At 40.9% G+C, this 24,976-nt stretch overlaps 1 protein-coding gene across 1 annotated transcript in view; it reads right to left on the reverse strand.

Annotated features, from left to right (window-relative positions):
- Positions 1-24,976, reverse strand: part of zdhhc9 (zDHHC palmitoyltransferase 9) — a 27,169-nt gene continuing 2,193 nt past the window's right edge. Inside the window, exons 2-9 of the mRNA XM_083981310.1 lie at positions 16,866-17,026; positions 12,990-13,148; positions 11,121-11,258; positions 10,617-10,665; positions 9,459-9,561; positions 5,529-5,632; positions 5,096-5,228; positions 1-3,344 (exon numbers count right to left, since the gene is read on the reverse strand). Coding sequence (XP_083837436.1) covers positions 3,171-3,344; positions 5,096-5,228; positions 5,529-5,632; positions 9,459-9,561; positions 10,617-10,665; positions 11,121-11,258; positions 12,990-13,148; positions 16,866-17,026 — 1,021 coding nt within the window. The 3' untranslated portion in view covers positions 1-3,170. The remainder of the gene's footprint in view (positions 3,345-5,095; positions 5,229-5,528; positions 5,633-9,458; positions 9,562-10,616; positions 10,666-11,120; positions 11,259-12,989; positions 13,149-16,865; positions 17,027-24,976) is intronic.

The raw sequence follows: 24,976 nt of genomic DNA on the forward strand, positions 1-24,976 counted from the left end.
TAATAATATGACAATATTGTTTATTTACCAGACACACTGATCATGTAAAAAGAAGTGAAGTAAATTGAATGACATACATATAATCACAGTGTTGATACTAAACAAAGTGAACATAAATAAGAGCTCCATCAATGGTATAGTACTGTATCTGTATACATAATGCAATGTAATAGGTTGATCAGAGCATTCAGATCTGATCCCGTCATGGCATTTTAAACACAGGATATAACACACGTACAACAGCTCAGCTCGGTCGCTCGACAAAAAAAACCCTCAGAGCTAAAAGAAAAGAAAAATCAAAAACTTCAATCGTCCCTTTTAAAATCTTCATCACAGACGTCCCTTCAGATATCAGTCACATACATTCTTGCTTCTCGGTGACAGCGACGCAAAGCGATCAGATACCGACTGTCTCCACAGAGAAAAAACCCACTAGACCACCGCTCCAGGTTTAGTACTTCTCATTGGAAATTAAACTTTTTTTTTTTTTTTTTGTGAAAACTCCTTCTAACAAACATTCAGTAATTACACTCGTTTACTTCACAGAAACAATACTGTCACACACTTTACAGCATCTTCCACCGGACATGTGTCAGTTTTGTCTCCTTTTCTCACGAGCACAGAGGAAGTAAACAGGGATAAAAAGGACAAATCCAAAGGTTTTCCTAATGATAAAATAAATAATTTGGGGAATTTGGACTTTTGTATTTTGTTATAAACAAACTGATTATGTCAACTTTTCACGACTCTCATTATATAGAGAAAACAATTAATAATTTATTCAAGAAATGGGTCCTCAAATAAAGAATTTCTTGCAGGCCTAGATTCATCTTAATGCTTAAAAGTGTCTAATATCAGTCTTCAGATCAAACAATCCCAGCACCCTGGGATTTATCTCCCAGCTTCCTCTACTCTCTGAATATGTTGCAGATCAATTTCAAAGGAGATTAAGGAGGAATTGAGACCATTTTGAGACTTATAATAAACCATCAGGCAGATTTCAGAGAATGACACGATGCTGTTGACACACTAGATTTTCTACACAAGTATATTTCACAAACACTAACTCTGTCTTGCATATAAACACAATCACTATGACAAACTCTCGCTATCTGCTAAAGTCATTTAAATACTAAAAAAAATCTGCTTCACCGTCTCTCGTGTTTCTTGAGTGGATGCTGTTGAGCCCCTCGAGCGATCTCTGCAACCAAAGCTAAAGAAATTCTCAAGCCTCATTAAAAGCTGTACTCCGTCGCAAAGACACAGATGTGTGAAACTATAAAGGATTGAGAGTCGTCTCTCCGTTTCCCCGGCTGTCGCCCCGGCCTTGACTTGAATATGACGAGTTAAATATGAAAAAGGCAGAAGACGGCAGGAAGAGAGAGGACTCTGAGGAAGATCAGCTCTGGTGTGATTTGCAGGAGGAGGTGCTCAAGCTCACAGGCAGAATAATTTAAATAACACTGGCCGCACTTAAAAGTTCAAAAAAACTAAACCTTACTGGTGTCGGTCGTCCTCATTCATCAGCTGCGAGGTTCTCATTCTTCATTTACACCTGTGAAAACTATGTACAGTTCAACCATGGCTTTGCTTCTTGATCCAGTGGTTCCCACCTGTTACGACCTCTGAGCCCTCAAATCTGTGCAAATACTGAAATGCAAAAATGAGAGGAAGTTGTCAAATGGTCCTCTCATATTGTTATCGATTGTGTGCAACATAAAAATGTATAAATGTATAAATATGTTACTTGAAAAGCTTTTTTGTGTGTTTGATGATCGGACAGGGCCTGGCTAGCTGATTACCCAGAGCTCTCAGTCTTTACTACCTCCGTCCTACAGCTTCATTTTGAGGACACAGACATGAGAGTGGTCTAAATCAAATAAAGACCATTTCCCAAAATGCCAAACTATCCCTTTAATTCAAACTATCCCTTTTATTCATCAGGTTGGGGACCACTGGACTGAATCGTGTATCTAACGTTGTCATTTCTCATGTAACACTGTGTCAGACGGAAACTTGAGGGGGCTTCTCTGTTGGTTCGGACTTCAGCTGCACGTCATGGTGCAACTTTTACGATAAGGCACTGTCACTACGAGTGTCTAGGGTCAGCAGAGGTCAGGCCTTTTCCCACTGAGCGTCTCCTCCTCCTGGATGCAAGACTTTTGACTGATCTCATCTGTTTCAGAGCGCCAAACCTCAGCAAAACATCCTTGATTATATATAAAAATGGAAGGACAGGCGTCGGTCTGGATCAGATCACTTTAAAAAAAAAAAAAAAAAAAAAAAAAAATGTTTGTACGTAAGTAACAACAGTACTGAATGCAGCAACATCAGAAGAGTCTGACTTGCCTGGAAGGAGCCTTTAAGAATATCTCAGCTAAGGATTTGCATCATGTCCTCCCCCCTGCCTGGACATCATGTGTACTCAGACTTACAGGTGAAATGCTTTTATCCAAACAGCCAAAAAAAAAAAAAGCTCGTCCAGCCTCCTCATGATTTGCATAGGGCATACACAACAAAAAAGACACCGTATGTATGACGTTTTATACATGTCCAGAAGTTAATATCGTCGTTGCCAGACACTTGCAGGGAGTATATTTGAACTGGCATCTCACAATAAATGTCAATATGCAACTTTAAATAACGAAAAGAAGTAGTAGTGACAATCAGAGCAGCCCACAGCTGAACCGTGGGGGAAGTCAAACCGCTTGAAGAGAGTTGTTTTTTTGTGTTTTTTGTGTTTTTTGTTTTTGTTTTTGTCTGCTGTTTTCCCAGCAGCTTTTCCCCTCTGCGTGTCATTTCCATGCAGTGTTCAGGAGTCAGAGGAAGCTGCTGACTTTCCGTTAAATCACTCCCCCTCCTGCAGGAGTGAGTGTCAGTCAAACACATCTGCAGCGACTGGTGAGCAGGAGGAGGAGGAGGAGGAGGAGGAGGAGGAAGAGGAAGAGGAAGAGGAAGAGGAAGAGGGACGAGGAGGAGCTGCAGCAGAGACTCTGCTCCTCTGGTTGGATGTACGTAGGACAGAGAGTTGGAGAGTAACCGAGTCACCGTCACAGTCAATCAGACGTTGATTATTAATGTTCCAGGTCCTGACCAGGCAGGATGTTGGAGGGGGAGGAGGGTGAGGAGGAAGAGGAGTGGCTACAGCTGGAGCCGCCCCCCTCACACAGCTAATGGGTCTTGTCCTTGTCCTTGGCGACGGACGTCTCCACATCGGTCTCGGGCGAAGCCAGGGGCGGGACCTTGGGAGTGGGAGGTTGCTCCTCCTTGGGGGAGGCGGCGGCGATGCTCGGCTTGGCCTCGTCGGGCGTGTGCTCGTTGGGGATGAGCGGAGCGGTGGTTTTCTGTGGGCGGAGGAGAGCACGGTGAAAAGATGTAGATGCAAAGTGTAGAAAACAAGAGTATCATCTGTGAGCAGACCAGTGGTATAAATAATATTTCTGTGATATACCTATACTAACTTAAAGGGATAGTTCAATATTTTGGCAAATTGGCCCATTGCCATCATCTTTACTTTACTTTACTTGTTTATTTAGTCAGGACAATGCATATTAATGGACAGTGAGTGCTAGAGTACCCACAGTAAATACACCGGATTTAGCACATTATTCACAACATTATTCTATAGTTTTAGCAGTAGGTTCGTTACCTTTAATTGTCAGTGCAAGCTATTTTTAGAACAGCGGAGCAGAGCCGTGAGCTGCTCAGAGCTACGCTACGGAGGCTAATGGGATTTCTTGGTTTCCCTCATCAAACTCATCAAATACACAATCCAAAAAGAAAAACAAAAACAAGAGTATCATCTGTGAGTGGTATAAATAATAGTTCTTGTACCCAACTTAAAGAGACCCCGAGCTTTTGGTTATGAAAGAGTCTCATTAACCAGTGTGGATTCATCCACATTAATATGTGTCCATTTTTGATAAATATATCATTTTGTCTTTATAGTTATTTTGATATTATTATTTAGTGGTCGACTCCCCCAGCATTTCCTGGTTTCAGTTTCCCAGATGCAGGTCATGGGAATAACGCCGCCGGGTCGTTAGTTGGCATTGTTTATGGTCGGATCTACGACGGTATCTGATCATCTTTGAACCTCCGACTTTCGTTCTTGATTAATGAAAACATTCTTGGCGAAATGCTTTCGCTTTCGTCCGTCTTTTTATTTTTGATCATTCTTTGATTCTTATATTTTCTTTTTCTCTCTTGTCAACCAGAGCAATCAGGTTATGTTGGATTCATATTTCACGTTTAAACTGAATCAGATCCAGGTCTTCAGAGGCAGTTATCAGTTATTTTGGTCCTTTTCTCTGGAACAAACTATCAGGGGACAAGAGATCAGTGGTGACTGTTTGCACATTTTTTTCATAAAAAAAAAAAGTATAACACTATGAACTGCTGCTGTGCATGAAATGTGCTGCACAGATAAAACTGACATGTCATGCATTATAAAATATGCAAGTAGATATTCCATTTTAAGCTTTCTGTAATTTTGTCATTTGATTTCAAAGAGTAGCACCGACTTCAAACTTTAAAACTGACAAATAAAATAATATTTTCTCACAAAACTATCACTCAGATCTGAAACACTGTGAAATAAACGTTTTTCTTTCTTTTCTTTTCTTTTTCTTTTTTTACAGTGACTGCCCTTTAGAAATGACTGTGTTTCCACCCCTGGATAATTCCTCGGTTTTCAGATAATCAGGTTTGTGCTAAAATGTGAAAAAAAAAAATCTCCTCAGCCTCGGACAGTCGGACACACAACATTAAAACAGCATTAATATGAAAACGGAGGCCTGGCACTAAATAATGATGTAGCACTTAATGCTTCAGAGGAGAACAGTTGGAATAAATTGAACAATTATAAATAATTAGACAAAAGCAACAACTGAACATAGAGAGGCAGGGAGTGGCTCTAAATCCATGTAACACCAGATGAATCAATGTCACCATGATAAGAAATGTGTTTCCCACACACAAACACACACACACGCGCCTCCTTTTCTCTCTCCAACGCCCTCTGTAATCGCTTTAGAGTTTATGTTAAGTTAATGTCCGTGTGTGTGTGTGTGTGTGTGTGTGCGTGCTCTCTCACTGTGGTTTGTGGTACTGGGTTGGTGCTGGCAGCGGAGGAGGTGGTGGTGGTGGTGGTGGAGGAGGAGGTGGGAACAGCAGACGCTGCAGAAAGAGACGAGTCCTCCTGCATCAGTCCTCTTCTGTCCAAGACGCTGAAAGCGAGACAAGACGATCAGTCACGACCCGCATCCTGCTCGTTACTCACCAGACAGAGGCGCAGCAGAGGAAGACTAATCAATCACAGGAGCCGACACACAACTCTTTGATAACAGTAGAGAGGATTGAGATAACGCAACGATAAATAAAAAGGAGGAGGAGTTGGATTCTGAGTCGGAGCAGGTGTTTGATACTAAATCAATTAACCAACTCTGTGTGAGACGATGCAGCTTGTTTCCTCTTCCTGCTTCGAACGCAGCTGTTTAGTTCAGGATGTGTTAATCTGAGGACGTTACCTGGGGTACGCCGGCCCACACAGCACCTCGCAGCAGTTTTTGATGATGTTCTTGTGGCTGTACGGGTTCTGGACTCTGTTCTTTCCAGACCAGGATCCTTTAATCTGGACAAACAACAACAAAAAAACAAAACAAGAAGTGCACAACACCCATCACTAAAGCAGCCAAACCTTCACAACCAGTCAGTCAGCATCCGGTTCCAAACACACCCCGACGACTGCACCTCACACCCTCGCTCGGCTCTCTTTCAGGAAAATTTTCCCTGCGCCTATACCTTATTCAAAAGCAGAGCTCCATTTTTAGATGTTATTCCCACAGGCGTGGCTTTGACCTACTAAAAGGATCTTGTCAGGGATTTAATGATTCCTGGTTTAATGGGATCTGTGTGTTTGCTGACAAGTGCAGTCACCACCAGTCACTGCAACTACAGATTAAAACCACTTTAAGAAGTGATTGAAAACAAATCATACAAATTCATACAAAGGATCTGCAGCAGAGCAACAAATAAAGTCGGTCACTGTGCTGCATGTTAACTCAGGCAGACACCACATGTGGCTCAGGAGAGATTTTAACCCCTAAACACCCTGCTCTTTGTAGCAGCACATTTACATCAGATGGAAATAAACTGAATAGTTTCTTTTATGTCAATTTTTATAGCTCACATCACATTAAAATAGAAAACGCAACATTTCATCCGCACTTGATTGGATTGATTTAAGTGCAGCTGTGACTAAAAATGATTAACTTAAATGATACTTTTATTTATCATGAAAACATGTAGGAGAAATTAAAGATTAATTCAAGTTCATGTATTATTGATTTAATGACTCATATTTATTTTCGCAGCCTGAGCTGGTGAGTTGGACTGACCCTGCTGCAAGTCAGAGAAATATTTATTTATTTATTCGATTTTTTATTTTATTTTGGGTGCTAAAAATGTAGGTCAGTGCTGCATGCCTTTGTGTGTGTGTGTGTGTGTGTGTGTGTGTGTGTGTGTGTGTGTGTGTGTGTGTGTGTGTGTGTGTGTGTGTGTGTGTGTGTGGAGACGCAGCTGACAGACCATGTGTCATCCTAAGGGAGAGCAGAGCTGCTACAACACTCAAGGTGCCTTCTCTTGTTCGCCCTCATTCCACCATTTCTCTCCTCCTCTTTACTCTTCCCCTCTCTCCCTCTTTCCCCCTCTCCCCTTCCCTCTCGCTCTCCCTCACCCTCTTCCCTCTCTCTACCACAGCAGTATTTCTGGCAGCGTGCCCGGCCCCTGCAGGTATCGATGCATCTATTATTAGGCCAATCACAGATATTGAAATGACCGGGCTGACAGCCATTGTTTCAACTCCTGGAGCAACGTCGTTACACAGTAGGTACTCGCTGCAGAGCTTCATTACAGATTACATGTTTTTATAAAAAAAAATAGATAAATAAATAAAAACGAGGCCAGCCATCCCACAGGAGAGAAGAAGCAGAATTATAAATTAATCATTACAACAAAGTATGAGTGCTGCACTCTCTTGCTTTTAGCCATCTAGAATCCCCCACACTCTCCAACACAACTCAACACAACTCAACACTACTGCTGCTGCTGCTGCTGCTGCTGCTGCTGCTGCTGCTGCTGCTGCTGCTGCTGCTGCTGCTGCTGCTTCTCGTCAGAGCCTCTGCAGTCAGATCTGGGCTAACAAAGCCTCCAGTGAAGTACACACACTGCTGCTACTAGTGTACACAACAGAAACACTTCCCTGTGTGGATTCATCCACCTGCACACCACCACTCATCATCTGCTCTACATCAGCCTGATGTGTGTGTGTGGTGACTAAATAATGACTCAATGGTAATGTGCTCAACGAATCAATATTTTCTTTTCCTTTTTTAGCATCAGAAGCTTCTTCTAAATGCGGTCGATTCACCAATCAGCTCTTTGTGAATCTGTTTTGTTCTTATTTGAGCTCAACTCTATGACTGGATTTATCATCATCATCATTATTATTATTATTATTATTATTATTATTATTATTATTATTATTATTATTATTATTATTATTATTATTATATTCATAAGAGCAGCTACTGGTGCATATTTTTAGATGAATGGACCATGCTGCCTGCTGCTGAGCAGAGAGGAGTCCAAATTCTGCTTTTAGCATTCAAAGCACTTACCAGCCAATTTGTCATATGGCTCAGACTCTCTGAGAAAAACAAAACTGCTCAGTGTGAAACTGGCCACATTTCCCTTGTAAAGAGATGTTTGTGAGATTTTTGTGGTTGAACCGGGTAAAAATAGGGTGAATTAACTTTGGTAAAGTATGATTTTGAATAAAAACCCATGTGATGTATTTCTTTGTTTCAGCTGCTGTAAATAAACTGGATCTGTGTGTTTCACAGTCTCCATTTCCCGTGTATTTGAGCTCACACCACTTTCCTGTATTTGCTTTACTTTAGTTTACAGTATAATGGCCTTGTTTAACAAGCTACAGTTTACCAACCCTCTGTCCTTCAGTGCTGAACGAGGCGGCGCCGTTGTCAAGGAAACAGCTCTGTGGTGTTAGAAATTGTAGTGTTTACACCACGGCGATGTGTGTTTATCTTTCCAGCCTCATGGAGTCGAGCTGCCTGAAGATTTACAGACACATTCTTCAAACGCCACCTGATCCTCATTATGTGCTGAACTCTGACTATTACTCTCAACGAAATCCAATTTTAAAAAAACAGCTTAAACACGTCTAACCTTTTATCTGAACTCTTCAATATGAGAGGACGAGAAAAAAAACCTGCACTTAAGAGGATTCTGTTCATTTTTATTCCTCTGTGAATGATCACTGGGACCAGACTGAGCTCCAACATGACTGAGGGTTAATGGTGCAGACTGAAATACTTTCCTCTTGAGTTCAGGTGGTTTGGGTTTGGAGAGAGTGATGGTGAAAAACTCAAGCAAACACACATCAGTAGTGTGAAAAGTGACTAAATATTTGGATCTTTCTTTTCCCTCATTTAGCCTTTGAGTTATCAGACATTAAAAAAAGCTTAGTGCAAATGCAACCAAGACACATTTCAGTTCTTCTAACTACATCTTGTAAATGAATGTGATAGCTGTTAGCGACCTAGCAGCACTGTCACTGATGTAGATAAAGTAATCTCTCTCTGACTAACACCACGTCTGGGTTTTAGTAGACTCTGACCAAAATTTGCATTTAGGTTTCATGCATATAAAAAGGTGCATATGTTCATGTGTCTAATGTTAGTTAGTTAGTTAGTTTCAGTTTATTTTGGACATGTTAAAAGAAATAAGAAATAATACAGTAAGTAAGCATAACAAATAAATACTTTACAGAGACAACACATGAAAAAAATAAAATAAATAATTGAAAATGAAAATAATTTGATTTTTTTTTTTTCATTTCCAAAAAGGAGTGGGAAGAAGTAAAACTTATTTACACCCACCCCCTATTCATAAATTAGCTATCAAGCTTCCTTGTCATTATAATCTATACAGTAAATTAATTTATAAGTTTCAATGTGAATCAAAATTGAATGAAAATTGGGATAAAATCACATTATGGCTGAAATGGCCTTCTCTTCCCCTGTGGTGAGTGAAGGGTTAACATGGACCAACCTCAGCACACAGTATAGCCGAGGCTAAAGTCCACTTGTGGTTTTTTCTTAACTAAGACTCATGTTGTGTTTTCAGTTGACCGCCAAGGCAAATATACATATATTTGTATATAAATGCAGTTTGACGGAGCATTAACTTGAAATTTCCACCACAGGAATAAAGTGTTCACACGTCGTGCTCATTTGCATGAAGACAGTATGAAACCTAAACAAACTAGATGTAAAGTGCAGACCCAGAGAAGGAAACCTGCACACGTGACAGCTCCATGGATCTGTAGTTACATTTAAAATCTTATCTAAACATGCAGTGAGATGCACGCCACTTACATCTTCGTTGGTGGTCTGGTTGAGAGAGATCAGGTAGGTGTGGAAGCCGGTCAGTCCCACCACCGACCACAGGGTGAAGAAACACACCAACACCTCCAGCACAGTGAAACACAGTTAAGAGAAACACAACAGATGTTTTTGGCCTGACACATGGTCACTGATTAAACGGCAGGTGACAGCACAATGGAAGACAGTTATGCAACATGGTTAAAGCCAGAGATAGTCAGCGTAAGAGATAAAGCGTATAAACACAGTGGTTGTTAATCCATTAACCTGTGGTACAGAGAAAAAGATGAGCACGTGCTTACATAAATATAATGTAATATAACCTATAAGTACTTTAAATCACTTGTTAATCATAACTTAAGTTACTGTTAACATCTGTCAAACCTTCCATTTAAACTAATTAAGCTAATCTTAGCTCCAGAAATCAATTCAAAATCAAGCCTCTGGCCATTTTAAATGTTTTAAGTTAATATTATTTAAATTCTAACAATTATATATATTCACCTGACCCCCATTTGACCCTCATATAGCTCCACTTTAGAAAACTGAGACTTAAGCTTCAAGTAAAAGTAGAAAATAAAGAAAGAGTACTGTTGTGTGGAATGAATTAGTATGCTAAAGAAATCATTGCTAAGCTGATGATGTTAGCCTTAATCATAATAACATTCAAGACCAGTTTCCACACAGTGTTGCTGAAATGGTGAATAAACTTTATATAAACTACAGCCTCATAATGTAATTTAGCTGTGCTCCTTGACCTTGCGTGTTTATATACACTGACTGTTGCCCATAAAGTTGGAAGTTTGACCTCTTCTCATGAAATCATTATTCTTGATAGATTTCTTAAAACCGGTAACTTGGACTCAGTATGTGATCATTGCAGCTGGTCAAAGGTGATTACTGATGTATATGAATAGGAATAAAAAGAGGAATGTGTCCCAACATAAAATTATTCCAGTGTATAAACACAGCAGCTACATTCAACATAGTGACTGCAGCTCACATTACGGAGGATGAATTCTTTTCTTATATTTAAAGGCTAAAAAATAAAGTCGTTTTTCATTTCCTATTCTAGGGAATCTGACAAAAGCAGCTCACACAGCACCTGGTTTTGTTGTGCACATACACTGTGGTCAGAGTTTTAAAGGATATGTTCCAGGTGTTTCTTTCAAAGTGTTCAAAAAGCCATTATCCACGGAGCCTGTGAACAGACAGCGAGAAGTTAGACAGAATATATATACTGTATATAGACACACAGCTTCACTGTTTATTTTATTCCTCTGAAGAGGAGCAGCTCTTACACATTACACATTATTAAGATAACAAGCCCAGAGCTAATTATCCTGACTAGAAAACCTCCCGTTTCCGCCCGTGTCTCTGTCTTGTTGCTGTCTGCTTTGGGCAGAACGAGGGAAGCACGAGGGAAGATGAGAATGAAAGAGGAATCGTGTCAAGATGTCAGTTTGCTGTAGCCTGTCTCGTCACGCTTCAGGAAAAAGCCTGGTCCGAACTAGGTCATAGTTTCAGAGCATGTGCATTTACATAAACACTGGAAGCTGCTGGTGTCGCAGCCCACTCTTCCTGTTTTGCCACATTTTTTTTCTCTCCTACATGACACGCCTGTGTGCTACCTCTGATTGGACACCTGATACTTACGCATGACGACATGGACGATGTCAAAGGTGAAGATATAAATGGTGAGCAGCGAGAGCGACAGGGTGAACAGGTAGAAGTATCTGTAGTTCCTCTTGCCCACACAGTTTCCCACCCATGGACAGTGGTGATCAAACCGATCTGTGAGGAGGAAACAAACAAACAAAAAAAAACAGTCTGTGTGTAAATCTGTGAAATGTACCTGCTGCAACAACGGACATTTTTAGAAATCAAGCGAGTGTTAAAAATAAACCAATATCAGCTGCAGTCTCACAGTCCAACGCAGCTTTGTGCATCAGCCTCTGTAAAACCTGCAGTCTAAATATAGTGATCACTTCCTCTTTGCCTCAACTCTTCTATCATTTGGAGGAGAGCCACGTGAAAGCAGGGCAGGGTCAAGGGAGAGACAGAGGTAAACGTCTTGCTTTACACTTTTATCTGTAGCTGACACACACACTGCTGCATGTCCTGGATGGAGTTACACAACAACAACATAACATACAGCAAAATGTGGGACGAGACTGAGGCATATTGTGGATATATAAAATGAAAACGGATGAAAAAACAACCACGTTTTCAGCTGTAAATATGTCTGAATGTGTTCCCATCCACTAAGAGTTAACGTTATGGTAATTATAGTCTCTGTAGCCATGTTAGCAGTGCAGCAATTGTGGTTTCTGACTGAAGTATCTCAACTACTACTACTGGATGGATTGGCATGACAGTCGGTTCAGACAGTCTTGATCCCCAGAGGACGAAGCCTTAATGACTGGTGAGGCCCTGACTTTACTTCCAGCATCACAAGCAGGTTGGCATTAGATGGATTACTGTGAAATTTGGTCGACACCTTCATGCCGCCCTCAGGATGAATTGTAATAACTTTAGTGATCCCTAAACGGTCCTTAATAGTCCTGCACACTGTCCCAACACTGTTTGCTTGATGTGGATGTCAACAACGCTCAAAGGCAGCACAACATTTCAGTGATCTTTGCTATTTTTCTATTTTAATACCCAAAAAAAGAAAAAAACCTGAGTTGTGTGCAGTAATTCAAAGAGCTGGAACTAGACAAACTTGAACTTTTCCTAACACCTACTTTTCTTTTTTTCAGTAACTCCCATACTTATTGTTGGAACACAAAGTCAACAGAAGAAAATCCTGCATGAGACTTTCACAGCGATAAATATTGTTCAGTCAAGAGAAAAGAAGATATGACTGCAGTAAAAGACAGACTGAGGTATGCTGCCTGCCTGGCCTGCACTGATGTGATGTGATAGCTTTGTGTTTGTGTGTGTGTGTGTGCGGATGAACCAGTGTTCACAATGACTGAGCACTTATTCCCTCTCTTAGCCTCCACTGTCTCCTCTCATATCGCCTGTGAGTCGATGCTCCGTTCAAACGCATTCCTCAATCATCAGCAGCCAAATGACTTGTTATTCTGCAGGGCCGAGAGATAAAACAGCTACACACACATACACACACAAACACAAAGCTATCACATCACATCAGAGCACAACACACAAACACGTATAGTTCAAACCACCGTCACAATTCAAAGCGCTTAAAATATTCCCTGGGAAGTTTTTGCTCCATTAGCTTCAGTTTTTCAAAACTTCTGCAGCCTGTCTGCTCAGACCAACATTTATTTATAAAGCTTTGATTTCTTTTTAAACAATATCATCACTGTGACAAATGAGCGCAGGGAGAGAATTAAGGTCAAGGCTTCTGTAACAGTCATCACATCAGCGAGCTATTTTTCCTCACGTACAAAAACATTATTCAACTTTTCTATTTCTGAGAAACTGATATAAACCCATTTAAATGAAAAAAGGGCTTTGTTGCGAAGCAGTGTGAGGTTGGAGGTGATTTCTCACCGACACAGTTGTCACAGATGCTGCAGTGAGAAGCTCGCGGTGGCCGGAAGATCTTGCAGGTGTAGCAGTACTTGAGCTTGACAATCTGGTTGTTGATCTGAACGTTGCGGATTCGAGGTGGCGGCCGCTGCCCTGCAGGGACGTTCCCGTTGGCAGCCTCTGTGGAGACACAAAAAGCAAAAAAAAAAGTCATTAGTGGGTGTTGGTTTGGTTGAATTAAATTAAATCAAATGAATCAATAACACAACAACATGCCCACATAAAATACATCGTAAAAATGAGCATCGCAAGCTTCACAAAAGATTGACTTTCTTGGAGCTCTGTTGCACTGTGTTGCATTAGACCGCACCGGAGCTCGGTGTTGTATATCTGTATATCTGTTAAACAGGCAGTGAAGAATGTGAGATTCAGTGGCAAGGAGAGGGAAAAAAAGAGCCATAAATCTTGACATATAAACCTTGAGGACGTCAGCGGATGGCAACACCAGCTCGATACAGTATTGATGGATGGTGGATTTATGTGTAATCACTGCTGAGCTGTTAATATTATACATCAGCAGCACTATAGAGCGGTGTGTCCTGCTCTATTCAGGCATCAGCGTAACCTTGCAAACGCTGTAAAACGACTGTATGTCACAGCAGTCGAGTCTTTTCTCCGAGACGAGCCTCGTGTTTCTGCACAGCGGTCGCCAGCCAAATGAGATTCTCATATATTCCCTGTTCTTGGCAATTCAGATTTTTCTGATTATGTTGCACTGCAGGAGCTGAGAGGTTAGTGAGGCTGGCTAATGGCCAGAGGGCTGGCAGCTGGAGTGTGTCAGGAGAATAACTGGTGGGGAGAAATCTACCATTAACATGCTGCACTGTGCAGATGTGAATGTGGAGCTGAGGGGAAGTAGTTAGCAAACTCATTTGACTTTCTGGCGATCCACTGAAAGTAAAGTTTAGTGTTTAGAGATAAGAATCAATTTAATTGCATATTTATCATTTGTATTGAGCTGTAAATGGTTGTTGTTATGTAAAGCTAAACATAAATAAATCAATGAAATAAGAGCAAAAGTATCCAAAGGCACCCACAATACATCTACAGATGTAATGATTGTGATATTTATTTTATCTGATGGCACAAAACACTCTGGATTATGAATCTAAAGAATGAAGGATTATTGGCTTTAAGGATAAACCGAGGGAAGATAAATTAATGAGTCATCACTCACAGGGAATAACGCCACTCCCTGTGGTAGGAGAGCTCGGGCTGCTCGTGGCATTACATATTCCAAGAGGATGCTTCTCCTCGTATTAGCATTCCCCCTCGGGACTATAGTCACTAACAGGCTCAGGGACAGAGGCCCGAGGCTGCAGCGGCTTCAACAACATACCTGCCTCAGCTTTAGAGTGAGATCAAACACACAGATCTGCCTCCTCTGATCACACGCCCACGCTTCTGACAGAAAACAGCTATAAAAACGCACGTTAAAAAAAAAACATCGTATCACAGCTATAAATATGGGATGGAAGTTGTTGAACTAAGTGTTTCATTCAAATTGCTGCTGTGTGGGTGACTTATATGTCACGTGACACGCAATCAACACACAAAGTGTTGATTTTTTCAATGTTAGGCACAATGTGAAGACTGAAGGCTGATGAGACTGGAAACAGGTCAGTCAGTGAAGGGTTTGGGAAACTGTATGTCGAACACAGTGAAAGCAATGTAGAAACACAATGTTTTGCGTTTACATGTGTAAACAGGACTTAAAAACTCCTGAGGTTAAAAGGCAAGGAGAAGACAAATAGTTACACATGAAATTGGCTCATTTGCTTTTTTTTTTTTTAACTTCTCAAATCTTTGGATCCACTCGTTTTCTTTGTTTCGTCACAAAATCAAACAACAATTGAAACAGATGAGTAATAACACAAATCAAAATTAAACATGCATAATTTCCCATCATGTGTTTTGGTGCATCTTTAGGGCTGCCAATTTTTTGTGTTATTAATGCATTTAAATATCTGTATTTGACTATATATAATAGCATATTAAATTCCCCCACTCCTCTACATTGATGCCCCTGCTATCGATATATGCTATTATATATTTGACTATATATATAATAGCATATTAAATTTCCCCACTCTTCTACATTGATGCCCCTCCCCCTACTGTACCTCTTTGTTTAAACAAATCAGTAGAATAATACTCAAAACCTTTGATAATAAGCTCTATTTACAATAAATAATCTCCTCATCTAACAGTGCAGGGTCATCACACATCACCACAGCTGGTTAAGACCTATTGTCATCCAGCGGGCAGCAGGATGAGTCACAGTCGTGATGAGAGAAGCGCAAGCTGCCAGCGAACCCGTTCTCAGAGGGACAAGTGCCTCAGCTCTGCTTTTACAGTCGTCCTCTGTCATGAGCAGAGACCAGAGGCGTGGTCCCTCCCTACCCATGGCTCTTGTGTGGAGCAAGAGAGAGAACGAGCGACGGCTCAAGGACACCATGAATCTTTAACAGAAACAAAGAGTGAACACTGAGCAGCCACACACAGGCAGACAGAGGCCGAGGACGCCGGGTGGCCTGGTGCAGAAATGTTACAGAATGAGAGAAGAGAAATGCCCGGGGTGTGGACATGAAAGATACAAACATGCACACAGCCGATGAGGACAACAAGACCCCTCGTTTTTGTTTGTAGAGGCTTTCCTGTCATTAGTATACAGTGTGTAGTTTGTTTTTGTATAATGAGACACACACAGCCTCTGTAGAGAATGTGTGTTACATTGAGCTCTACACCCCCATGAGCACAGCCAACCTTCAGCAGCACAAAGCCTAACGAACATGAATAAACCAACAGCACAGAGGAGGAAGTGCTGCTCACTGCTTCGCTAACATACACACCGGAGTATTAATGCTTCAAAAATACTTCCACTGTAAACATGTGAAGACATTTCACACAACAATCTACACGATGATGTAACAGCAAACGAGCTGTGATAATCATTTGTTCTGTTATTGACTTAACATTTGAATGGATGCAGATAAGAGGTTTTGTGTCTGGCCCGGTGGCATTATCAGCTCCCACTGTGAATAACAGCTGAGCACACTTCAAGGACGGGAGCTGGACTGTCACATCGGACCACACGCTACTTCAGGCCTGCATAAATCTGCACTGGATCTGAGCATTATCACTGAAAGGTGCCTGAAGTGGCTGCATCGTTCTCTTCTCTACCACTATCAGCAATAAATTGACTTGTGGGCAGATGTATCTGTGCAAAACTTTTCCTTCACAACTGTTGCTAACAAGCATAATTCAAGTTCACACAACCATTGTATATCTAAAGTTTCAGTCAAAATGTCGGGGTTTATAATTCTGTAAAATACCCTGATGTAATAGCGATGATGGATTTGAACTTTTCACAAAGTCTAACTCAACCTTTAATCATAATGATATTAAAATTATAACAATAATAAGGATTTTTTTTTTAGCCTTTTGGTACCAGAGAAAATTAATTCTTTTGACCTTTTAAGTTCTTTCTGCAGAGAAAATATTTGCTTCTTTACAAATCCAGAAGTCACAAAGCAACATTTCCATTTATTGGAGACCACCTGAAAAATATAAGTCCATTATTCGCTCTACTTTTACACTACCTCTGTTGTATGTTTGTATACTGTATGTGACCTTTTCAAAAAGTGTAGAAAAATGAAAAGAAAACCTGTCAAGGAGAAAAATGCCCTGAAAATGAGTAATGACATTCTGCATGTGCATATTATTTTCTACCCAAGTTAAAACAGTTTTAGTTGTCTCATGTGAGAGATGTATGTGTTTGTGTTCATTCAGTCTTGAAATCAACAAAAGTTTCTGTAAACTATTCTTGTGACTCACCGATTTCCATCTCGATGAACGTGGCTTCCTCTGGGAGGGCCCGCGGCAGCACCCCGGGGTCGCTGAAGCTGGTCCTCAGCAGCATGGCCATGACGAAGAGGAAGAGCACGACAGCGAACACTGGGATGGAAGGAGACAGGTGCACAGCCAGGTACGGACACCTGCAGAAGAAAAAAGGATTATGAATAAAGTGGAGAGTCCAGGGGAGGAGTGTTTACGTTCATGTCAGGACCGTGAAGAGAGAATCCTCTTTATGGAGAAAGTCAAACTTTATCACAGTATAGAACAGAGGTACAAGTTAACAGGGTCCCTACACATTTGAAATTTCCAAATTCCATACTTTTTCCAGACTTCCCGGTAAAAAAATTCAAATTATTTGCAATATTTGAGTAAATAGATGTGCATAATATAAAAAAAAGCATGCAATTTATCGTTTGTTTTCATTAAAACACCAAATAATTTCCTGGAGATTGTAGCTAGGTACAATAGCGCATACAAAATAATTAACCCAAATAACTTCAGATGAGACCAAACCCAGATAAATATTAAGATTATTATTACTTCCATACAATAGTTTCCATTTTCCATACTTTTCCAGACCTGGAAATGTATAAAATCAAATCCCATACTTTTCCATACTTTCCATACTTGCGTAGGAACCCTGAGTTAATGTTGTTTCATTATGATTTCATTACAAATCCAGAGTTTAATCATCAATACTTTTAAGACGATTTTTTTCCACTTTCTCCAACATTGTTTCCTTGTTTTATTTCATTTTTGACTGGTTTGGTTGATGTCCTCTCAGACCCGGGGACTGTGTGATGGAAACTTTTTTCCCTTGACAGAAATGGAAGAGCCTTCTCATAAAGAGCAGGGGGGACATGGCTCGACAACACCATACATATTCTGAACTGGTGTTCGGAGCGGAAGGTCGTGAACTGTGAGAGCTGCCCTTTCTCTGGACCACGCAGGAGTCAGCGCCATGAATAAACAACACGGTGCCACAGTCCCCTCACCTTCTGGAAGAGTGGAGAAACATTAGCATAACTCCGTTTGCCGGGCCATTGAGATTAGAGGCAGCAGGGCTCCACCAGAAAGGCCTGCTGCTCAGCGCGATAACAGATGTGAGCTGCAGAGCAAAAATGCTGCAACAGAACAGAGTCCAGGAGAAGGAGGAGAAGAAGAAGCAGAAGAACAAGAAGAAAGAAGAAGGAGGAGAAGAAGAAGAAGGAGAAGGAGGAGAAGAAGAAGAAGAAGAAGAAGAAGAAGAAGAAGAAGAAGAAGAAGAAGAAGAAGCTTCTGCGAACAGTTATTAATAGTTAAACATGCGCAGCTTCGTCTCCTCCCATGTAGCCAGGATCATATATTTATAATGCAACTAATGTTGTGCTACAGAATCACAGGATACTGTGCCATATCCTACAGGGCCAAGTGTTGTACTGCATGTCACGCATAAAGCTGCCCACGCACGCACGCACGCACGCTTTTATCATGAAGAAAATGGAAATTAATACATGAATAAAAGACATATTATTCGGCCAGCTCACATTTACACATTATTCTCTTTTTGTGAATTATGCAGATTCAGTATAAACTGATCTGAAATATTTAAAGGATTAATCAACTTGTAGATCAAATGATTAAAAAAAAGAAAAATCTGTGATGACCTGAATAATGAATATAGGCTATTTGAGAGGAGTCAAGCCTCTAAAATGTGAGACGTTGCTGTTTTACTTTACTTCAAATTGTGGTAATGTCAATATCAAGACATGTAAAGAAGACGTTATCTTTTATACAATAAATGATTAATGGATTATTTGAAAATATTACAATCATGGATTAAGTAAATAATCTGTTAAACTCAAAGTACAAAAGATTTATAGGGGTTTATAGTATCATATCATTACATATCAGCCAAAATACCACATATGGTATACTGTACTGTTACATAGATGAATGTGACCTCTGAATTATGTTAAGTCATCAGAACATCTTATCAGCCCTAAGACATGATAATAATTTCATTAGTGACTACAGCTGGTTTAACAGAGTGAACACAAGATAAAGACCAGAATCCGTCCAAATACTAATGGACGCCTGACAGTGATGGTAAATAGACAAGAAACCATTAAAAAGGATTAATCTCTAAAGTAGTTTTATAAACATTTGAAACATTTGCTGGCTCCACTTTGGGTTTTTCTTCTTTCTACTGTTTACTTGACATTACTCTCTGTGAGGTTTTAACTGTCTTACATAAGTGATTTGGCAGTTATCTAGTGGATGTGTTTTTGCCTCGTTTCGATGGCATTTCCTCCATTTCCACTACACACACAGCTGAGGGGAAATTTGAAAAAAGACAGGGATGTGGCTGAGCAAACAAACACCAGTCAGCACAATATGACAGAGAACAAAGTCCACCTGTCCTGTCACACTACTATGATATGATATGCATATGAGTCCGGGACGTCAGCATACCTGAGCACTAAGGAGACGACAACACATGCGCACACAAACATACAACACCTGTTAGACAGGTCTGAGCAGTTTCCCTGCAGTGTCTTTTTTCACACTAATGGAAACACGGAGCAGAGATCAAATCAATAGAAATTTCTACTGGAGCAGGCCAGTGAAGTATGTTTGTCCCATTTGCAAGGAGAGGGCAGCCGTCGCTGGATTCAGACTGAGGAGGAGAGGCAGTCTGTCGATGAGGTGTAATTCCTGTAATGATGACTGGTCGGTATTCGAGGCACACTCTATCATCGCTTCCCATCAAGCCCCCACGTCCTTCCAGGATGTGACCATTTCCTGTGCTGTTGAGGAGCAGGGTGGTGCTGGCACAGTGACGCGGCGTGTTCATCCGTCACCACAGAGGCAGCAAGAAATTTAAAAAAAGACGGGACTTAATCTGGCCACGCGTCCATGAGAGGGAAATGTTTTCATCAGCAAAGTGATCAATCACACCGCGGCGCCAAACGACACTCACAGGCCTCTGACACACTCCCAGACTCAACTTTCATGATAACCTCATCCCCTGGTGGATATTAGCAACTATATCTACTTGTTCACTGATGTACATTTTGTTGTGTTTGTTGTGTCTCTCATTTGGCAACTTCACTACGATTTTTGTCTGTCAGATGGGTTGAAACAGCTCCGACTGGGCCAGTTACAACAATAACATGCTTCTTAAGCACTACTAGAGAAATATAGTTCAACATTTCAGTAAATATGCCGATACTCAAGTATCTTTACATTGTAAAGTGTGTCCAAGTAACTGTCCGTCAGTACTATAAATAGTATTGTGACAGTTTGTATAAATTAAGTTCAACCTTTAACCTTTACCCATGACACAATACATAAGTTTAGTGATTACACCAGTTTTCAATGAAATATCATGTATTTGTCTATGTTAAATATATCCAACGATGGAAATTTACACACTTTATTATGTGTCGTTACTTTTAGATGCCGAAACTTGTTCCAACAGGACAAACATGCATACCCCAGAAACTGACATCAGTGGGTCTGCTTCACATCAGATGAGTGAAATGTTTACTGTAACCTTGTGTAGACCATAAATACAACAGCACCCCACAGAAATATATTTTTTATTATAATTCACCTCTGACTCAGAATGCAAATAAATTGTTTCTGCCATATGCTGCACTTGTTTACTTAATAGCCTCTTACGCAACTGTCATAAAGTCACAACAGAGTGGACATTAGGCCCAGAGTTCCTGGAAAATGGGGAGGAGATGGTGTATTGGTCACAGGTCGTGTGAGCTTAAAAAAGCTGCAATCAGCTGTTTATAAAGGACAAAAATCACATTAAACATGTAGGACACTGTATTACATAGTAGGGAATGATAACCCACTTATTGTGCTTTTAAAGTGTGATGTTCGCTGGGCTCTCTCTCAGTGTGTGTGTGTGTGTGTGTAAGAGTAGGTGTGCATTAGCTGCATCAGGGTGTGTCTACTGCAGACTGGGATCCACAGGATTTCCCTCAGGATCACACGAGCTCAAAGACGAGAAGCCTCCAGAGTCGGGACATGGCTGAATTAAAATCACTTCAACTTCTCAGCAATAAAACCACTGAAGCCAGGATTAATATGTCACCATGCCATCCCTTGGTGACTCATGACATTTTACCTTTGTCGAGCGTTTCAAGCCCACCCTTTATTAATACTTAACACTCGTAAGCTGTTGCAGACCTGCATGAATCATATACTGAAAATGAATTATGTGCTCAGCGTGCAGGCAGATCCACAGCGGGCCTCGGTAACAGCCGTCTGTCATACAAACATCTGTAGACTGTTTCTAGGGCACTGCTGAAAAAAAAGCTGACAAACTCTGCATGCCCTCTCTGCTTTTACACACACACACACACACACACAGTCACACACACACACACACACACACACACACACACACACACACACACACACACACACACACACACACACACACACACAGTCACTCCATTACCCAACTTGGTAAATATTCAGATTAGATGGGGGTTTCAAACATCCATCTGCAGCAGAAATCTCACCACAACTTTTGCCCTTTTCCATAGATGGAATCGTTCTTCTCCAGTTTGTGCTTTCTCTTATGTATCATAATATGTCCAAATCACAGAGTCAAGCATCTTTTTAGTTAGAAAAACAAATGAAGCAGAAAGATCTAGAGAGTCATTCAACAACATTGTACGACAAGCTTATCTGAAGGCAGGATCCTTAAAGACTCTTTAAACCATCTGGATGGAAATATATTCTGTCTGTGGTACAATAGGGAAAAAAAAAAAAAGACATTCTATTTATTTTTGTGAGGCATGATCAGATTTTTTTCATCCAGGCAGCTGGAACTGATAAATGTCTTCACTTTATTTGTAAAATAAAAACAAAATACAATGTGTTATTTTGCATAAAATTATAACCCACTGGAAGGAAAAGTCAATATATATAAATATTAAGGATAATCCAAAATGTTCACTATGGAAAAATGGAGCCAAGAGATGAATAAGAAACAAAGCGGATTAAAAATAATTTTTTTCATTCATATTGAGAAATCGGGAAAAAACTTCATGGAAAAACCTTCACAGCAGCAGTAGGTTTGGTTAAATGACCCTCTTCAGCAGTCCTTTTATATATATAAAAAATCTTTGCTCTGTCATTTGAATGTAATGGTGATACATGAGAGACACAAAGCGGAGCTATCTTAGTCCTCTCACTAGACGAAAGATATCTGACCAGAAACGTGTCCTTCAAACCTCTTTGAAATGTGAGACTGAGTTTAACAGAGGTTACACTAAAGCTTCAGTCGGTACAATCTGTTGTCCCGTTCACATCAGTCCGCCTCGTTATGCAACATTTAAATACCACAGGAGAAGAGAGATGAAACATTAGAGCTGACGTCATGGAGCTTTTCCTTGAATTAAAGTTAGGATTATAGATGTTGCATCATTCAATACTCACTAAATGAAATCAGGACTAATGCTTTAATTTTACCAACATGAAAAATAAGAGTGGTGATTCCGGCATTTATCTCAACATTTATTCTGGAAGAATGTCGACATGAGGAAACAAATACAGTTTCCCTGCCTGTGTGGCGCAGGATGTGGGCAAAGGAAACATCGTCCAGAGAAAAGCAGCACTCTGGACCTGGTAGGGAGGCTTGCAGACAACAAAGCCTGTAGATCACCGTTACTGTAAATGGAGCATGTACTCTGAATAGAGCATAAATCATGTTATTGCTCGCTTAGCCTGGGCCCGGTGCTGCTTTCTGATTGGCTCACAGGGAGACAGGGTGGGGTTAGAGATGCTCAGGGGTCTGTTACAAGATCTCCTCTGATTGCAGCTGGTCCAGCAGGCCCAGCCCTGTGTTTCCACTGCTCCGCACCAACTGCAGGCCACCCTCATACACCATGCAGACGGATAGAGAGAGCACAGCAACACAGGCCGAGAGGATCAGTCTTATTACATGCACATATGCCTCTATGGCCTCGTAGCTCAGCCTCCTGGGGTGGGCAGACAGATGACACACTGTCCTTGTGTTCCAGTTCCTTGTTCCTTCATCCAAACCCTATAGGTGGCTATCCACGGGCACGTACTATGCATGCATGTGCACACGCATCCACACAAATGGGAGCCAAACCACTGAACATCCAACTGTGAGCAGGCCTCTGGTCAGGCAATAGACTACCAAAACCTCTTATACATCACCTTTCAAAGCAGGTTACAAAGCACAAGTGTAAAACCTCGTTTAGAAAACAACAAGGACATACAGTCCTCACATTGGTTCAGCCTGTAAAGGAAGAAAAACAGGGCGGGCGTATCACTTCAGTGACTAATTTGTTTAGTTCTTCCTAATGAGTCTTTCCATTTGTGCATTCGGTCGCTCGTTTCCGCAATTTAGCACAAATTAAAGAGAGGTTTCCCTGCGCAGGGAGCCAAGGGCTGGTGATAAAAGCGAGATGTCTGCTCGGCTAGGGCTGGATATGAGCCAGCCGACACCAGGACACAGCCCTCTCTGTTCTCCCGTCATCGCCACGGTGCAGCTCATGGCACAGTCTGAAACCCACATGTGAGGGATGAATATACAGAAGTACAAGGGACCTACAGTAAACACTACACTACAAAGACAATGTCAGTGATAACAGGATGATGAACCACAGCTAAATGCACAAGAGTTCGCCTGCGCTTCAAATTAGATTATAATGATGCAGCATCATGCATCTCTTGTGCGTGCATTAGATTGTGGTGCCGTGGTTGATCAATACCAACATCAGGCCTTTTACAAACTGAGTTTTTGATAAATTATGTTGTTGTATGTTGCCTCTGAGTGGCGACAATATCATAAATTATTAAATCCAGCAGCAACAATCAGTAGATTTATTGATTGACTGACTTTTTTGATGACTGATTATCATCTATACTATAAGGCGAGTGAAAAAAAAGTTCAACACTTTACAATTTTACAACATTAAACACAAAGTGCAGCTGAGGCTGACTACACATGTCACTATAGTTTTACAGTTATTGTGGATAAACCAAAGTACTGGACAGTTATAACTGTGACCTGATGATGATGATCAAATGTTTACTATTAATCGTCTTTATTGTGGTATGAATGTGTGCAACAAATTGTATGTCCATGGTAATCCATCCAAAAGTTGGGGAGATGTTACACTAAAGGCCAAATGATTGACCTCCTGCTGGTGCCAGTCTGTTTGACATTTCATATATCCAACCATCTAATTCTTGCTATGATATTTATTTCTGGACCTAAGTGGTGGAGTGATTGACAGTCCCTGCTTTTACTTCTTGTTCTGAAAGCCTTGAATGTCATTTATTACAGTAAATTAAATATCTTTGGGCTTAATGACTGCTGTTCAGACAAATTTAGCAATTTAAAATTTGTTTGTTGTTGTTGGACATTTTATACTTAAAAGACATAATAACAACGCACAAAAACAAGATGATGATATTCTCATCCCAAGACAGACTTGACTTATTGCTCTAATGATTCTGATAAACCCAGTTACAAATTGGCAGCTTGTGCATGTATTAAGCCTCAGAGCCTTTCTGCAGAAGTGCTATTACTCTGCCAGAGGTTTAAATCAGATATGTATCAAAATGCCGTGTAATGGCGAGTTTGAAAATTACCCCCATGTTGTCTGGGTCCAATCTCCACGTTAATATCCATCCCCCCATGGGAGATAATTATGTTGCGCTGTAATACGAACATAGCATGCTAACAAACCCCTCCAGCCATTAGTCACCGCAATGCCTCCTCTGGGCTTGTGGATGTTCAAGTGTGAGCAGTATCGTGTGAGCTCTGAGCCGGACAACAGCTCCTTGTGTCCGGACTCAGAGAAAAAGCAGGAGGCCATTAAAGTGCAGAGCAGATAGAGATGGGAAGGGCCTGGCACCAGTGAAGGCAGCTACTTCTCCTCTCTGCTATGCTCCCAACTCCATTTGGCCCGATAGCTGCATACACGCCCACAGTCAGGAGAGGTTACTGTGCTACAGTGCAAGATTTGTGCTAAATCATCGTGCCTGGTTTGTCTGTTCAAAAAAAAAAAAAAAACTGACGAGAAGGGAGAGAGAAGAGGAAA

This window comes from Trachurus trachurus (genome assembly GCF_905171665.1).
Source record: "Trachurus trachurus genome assembly, chromosome: 10".
NCBI classification, from domain to species: Eukaryota; Metazoa; Chordata; class Actinopteri; order Carangiformes; family Carangidae; genus Trachurus; species Trachurus trachurus.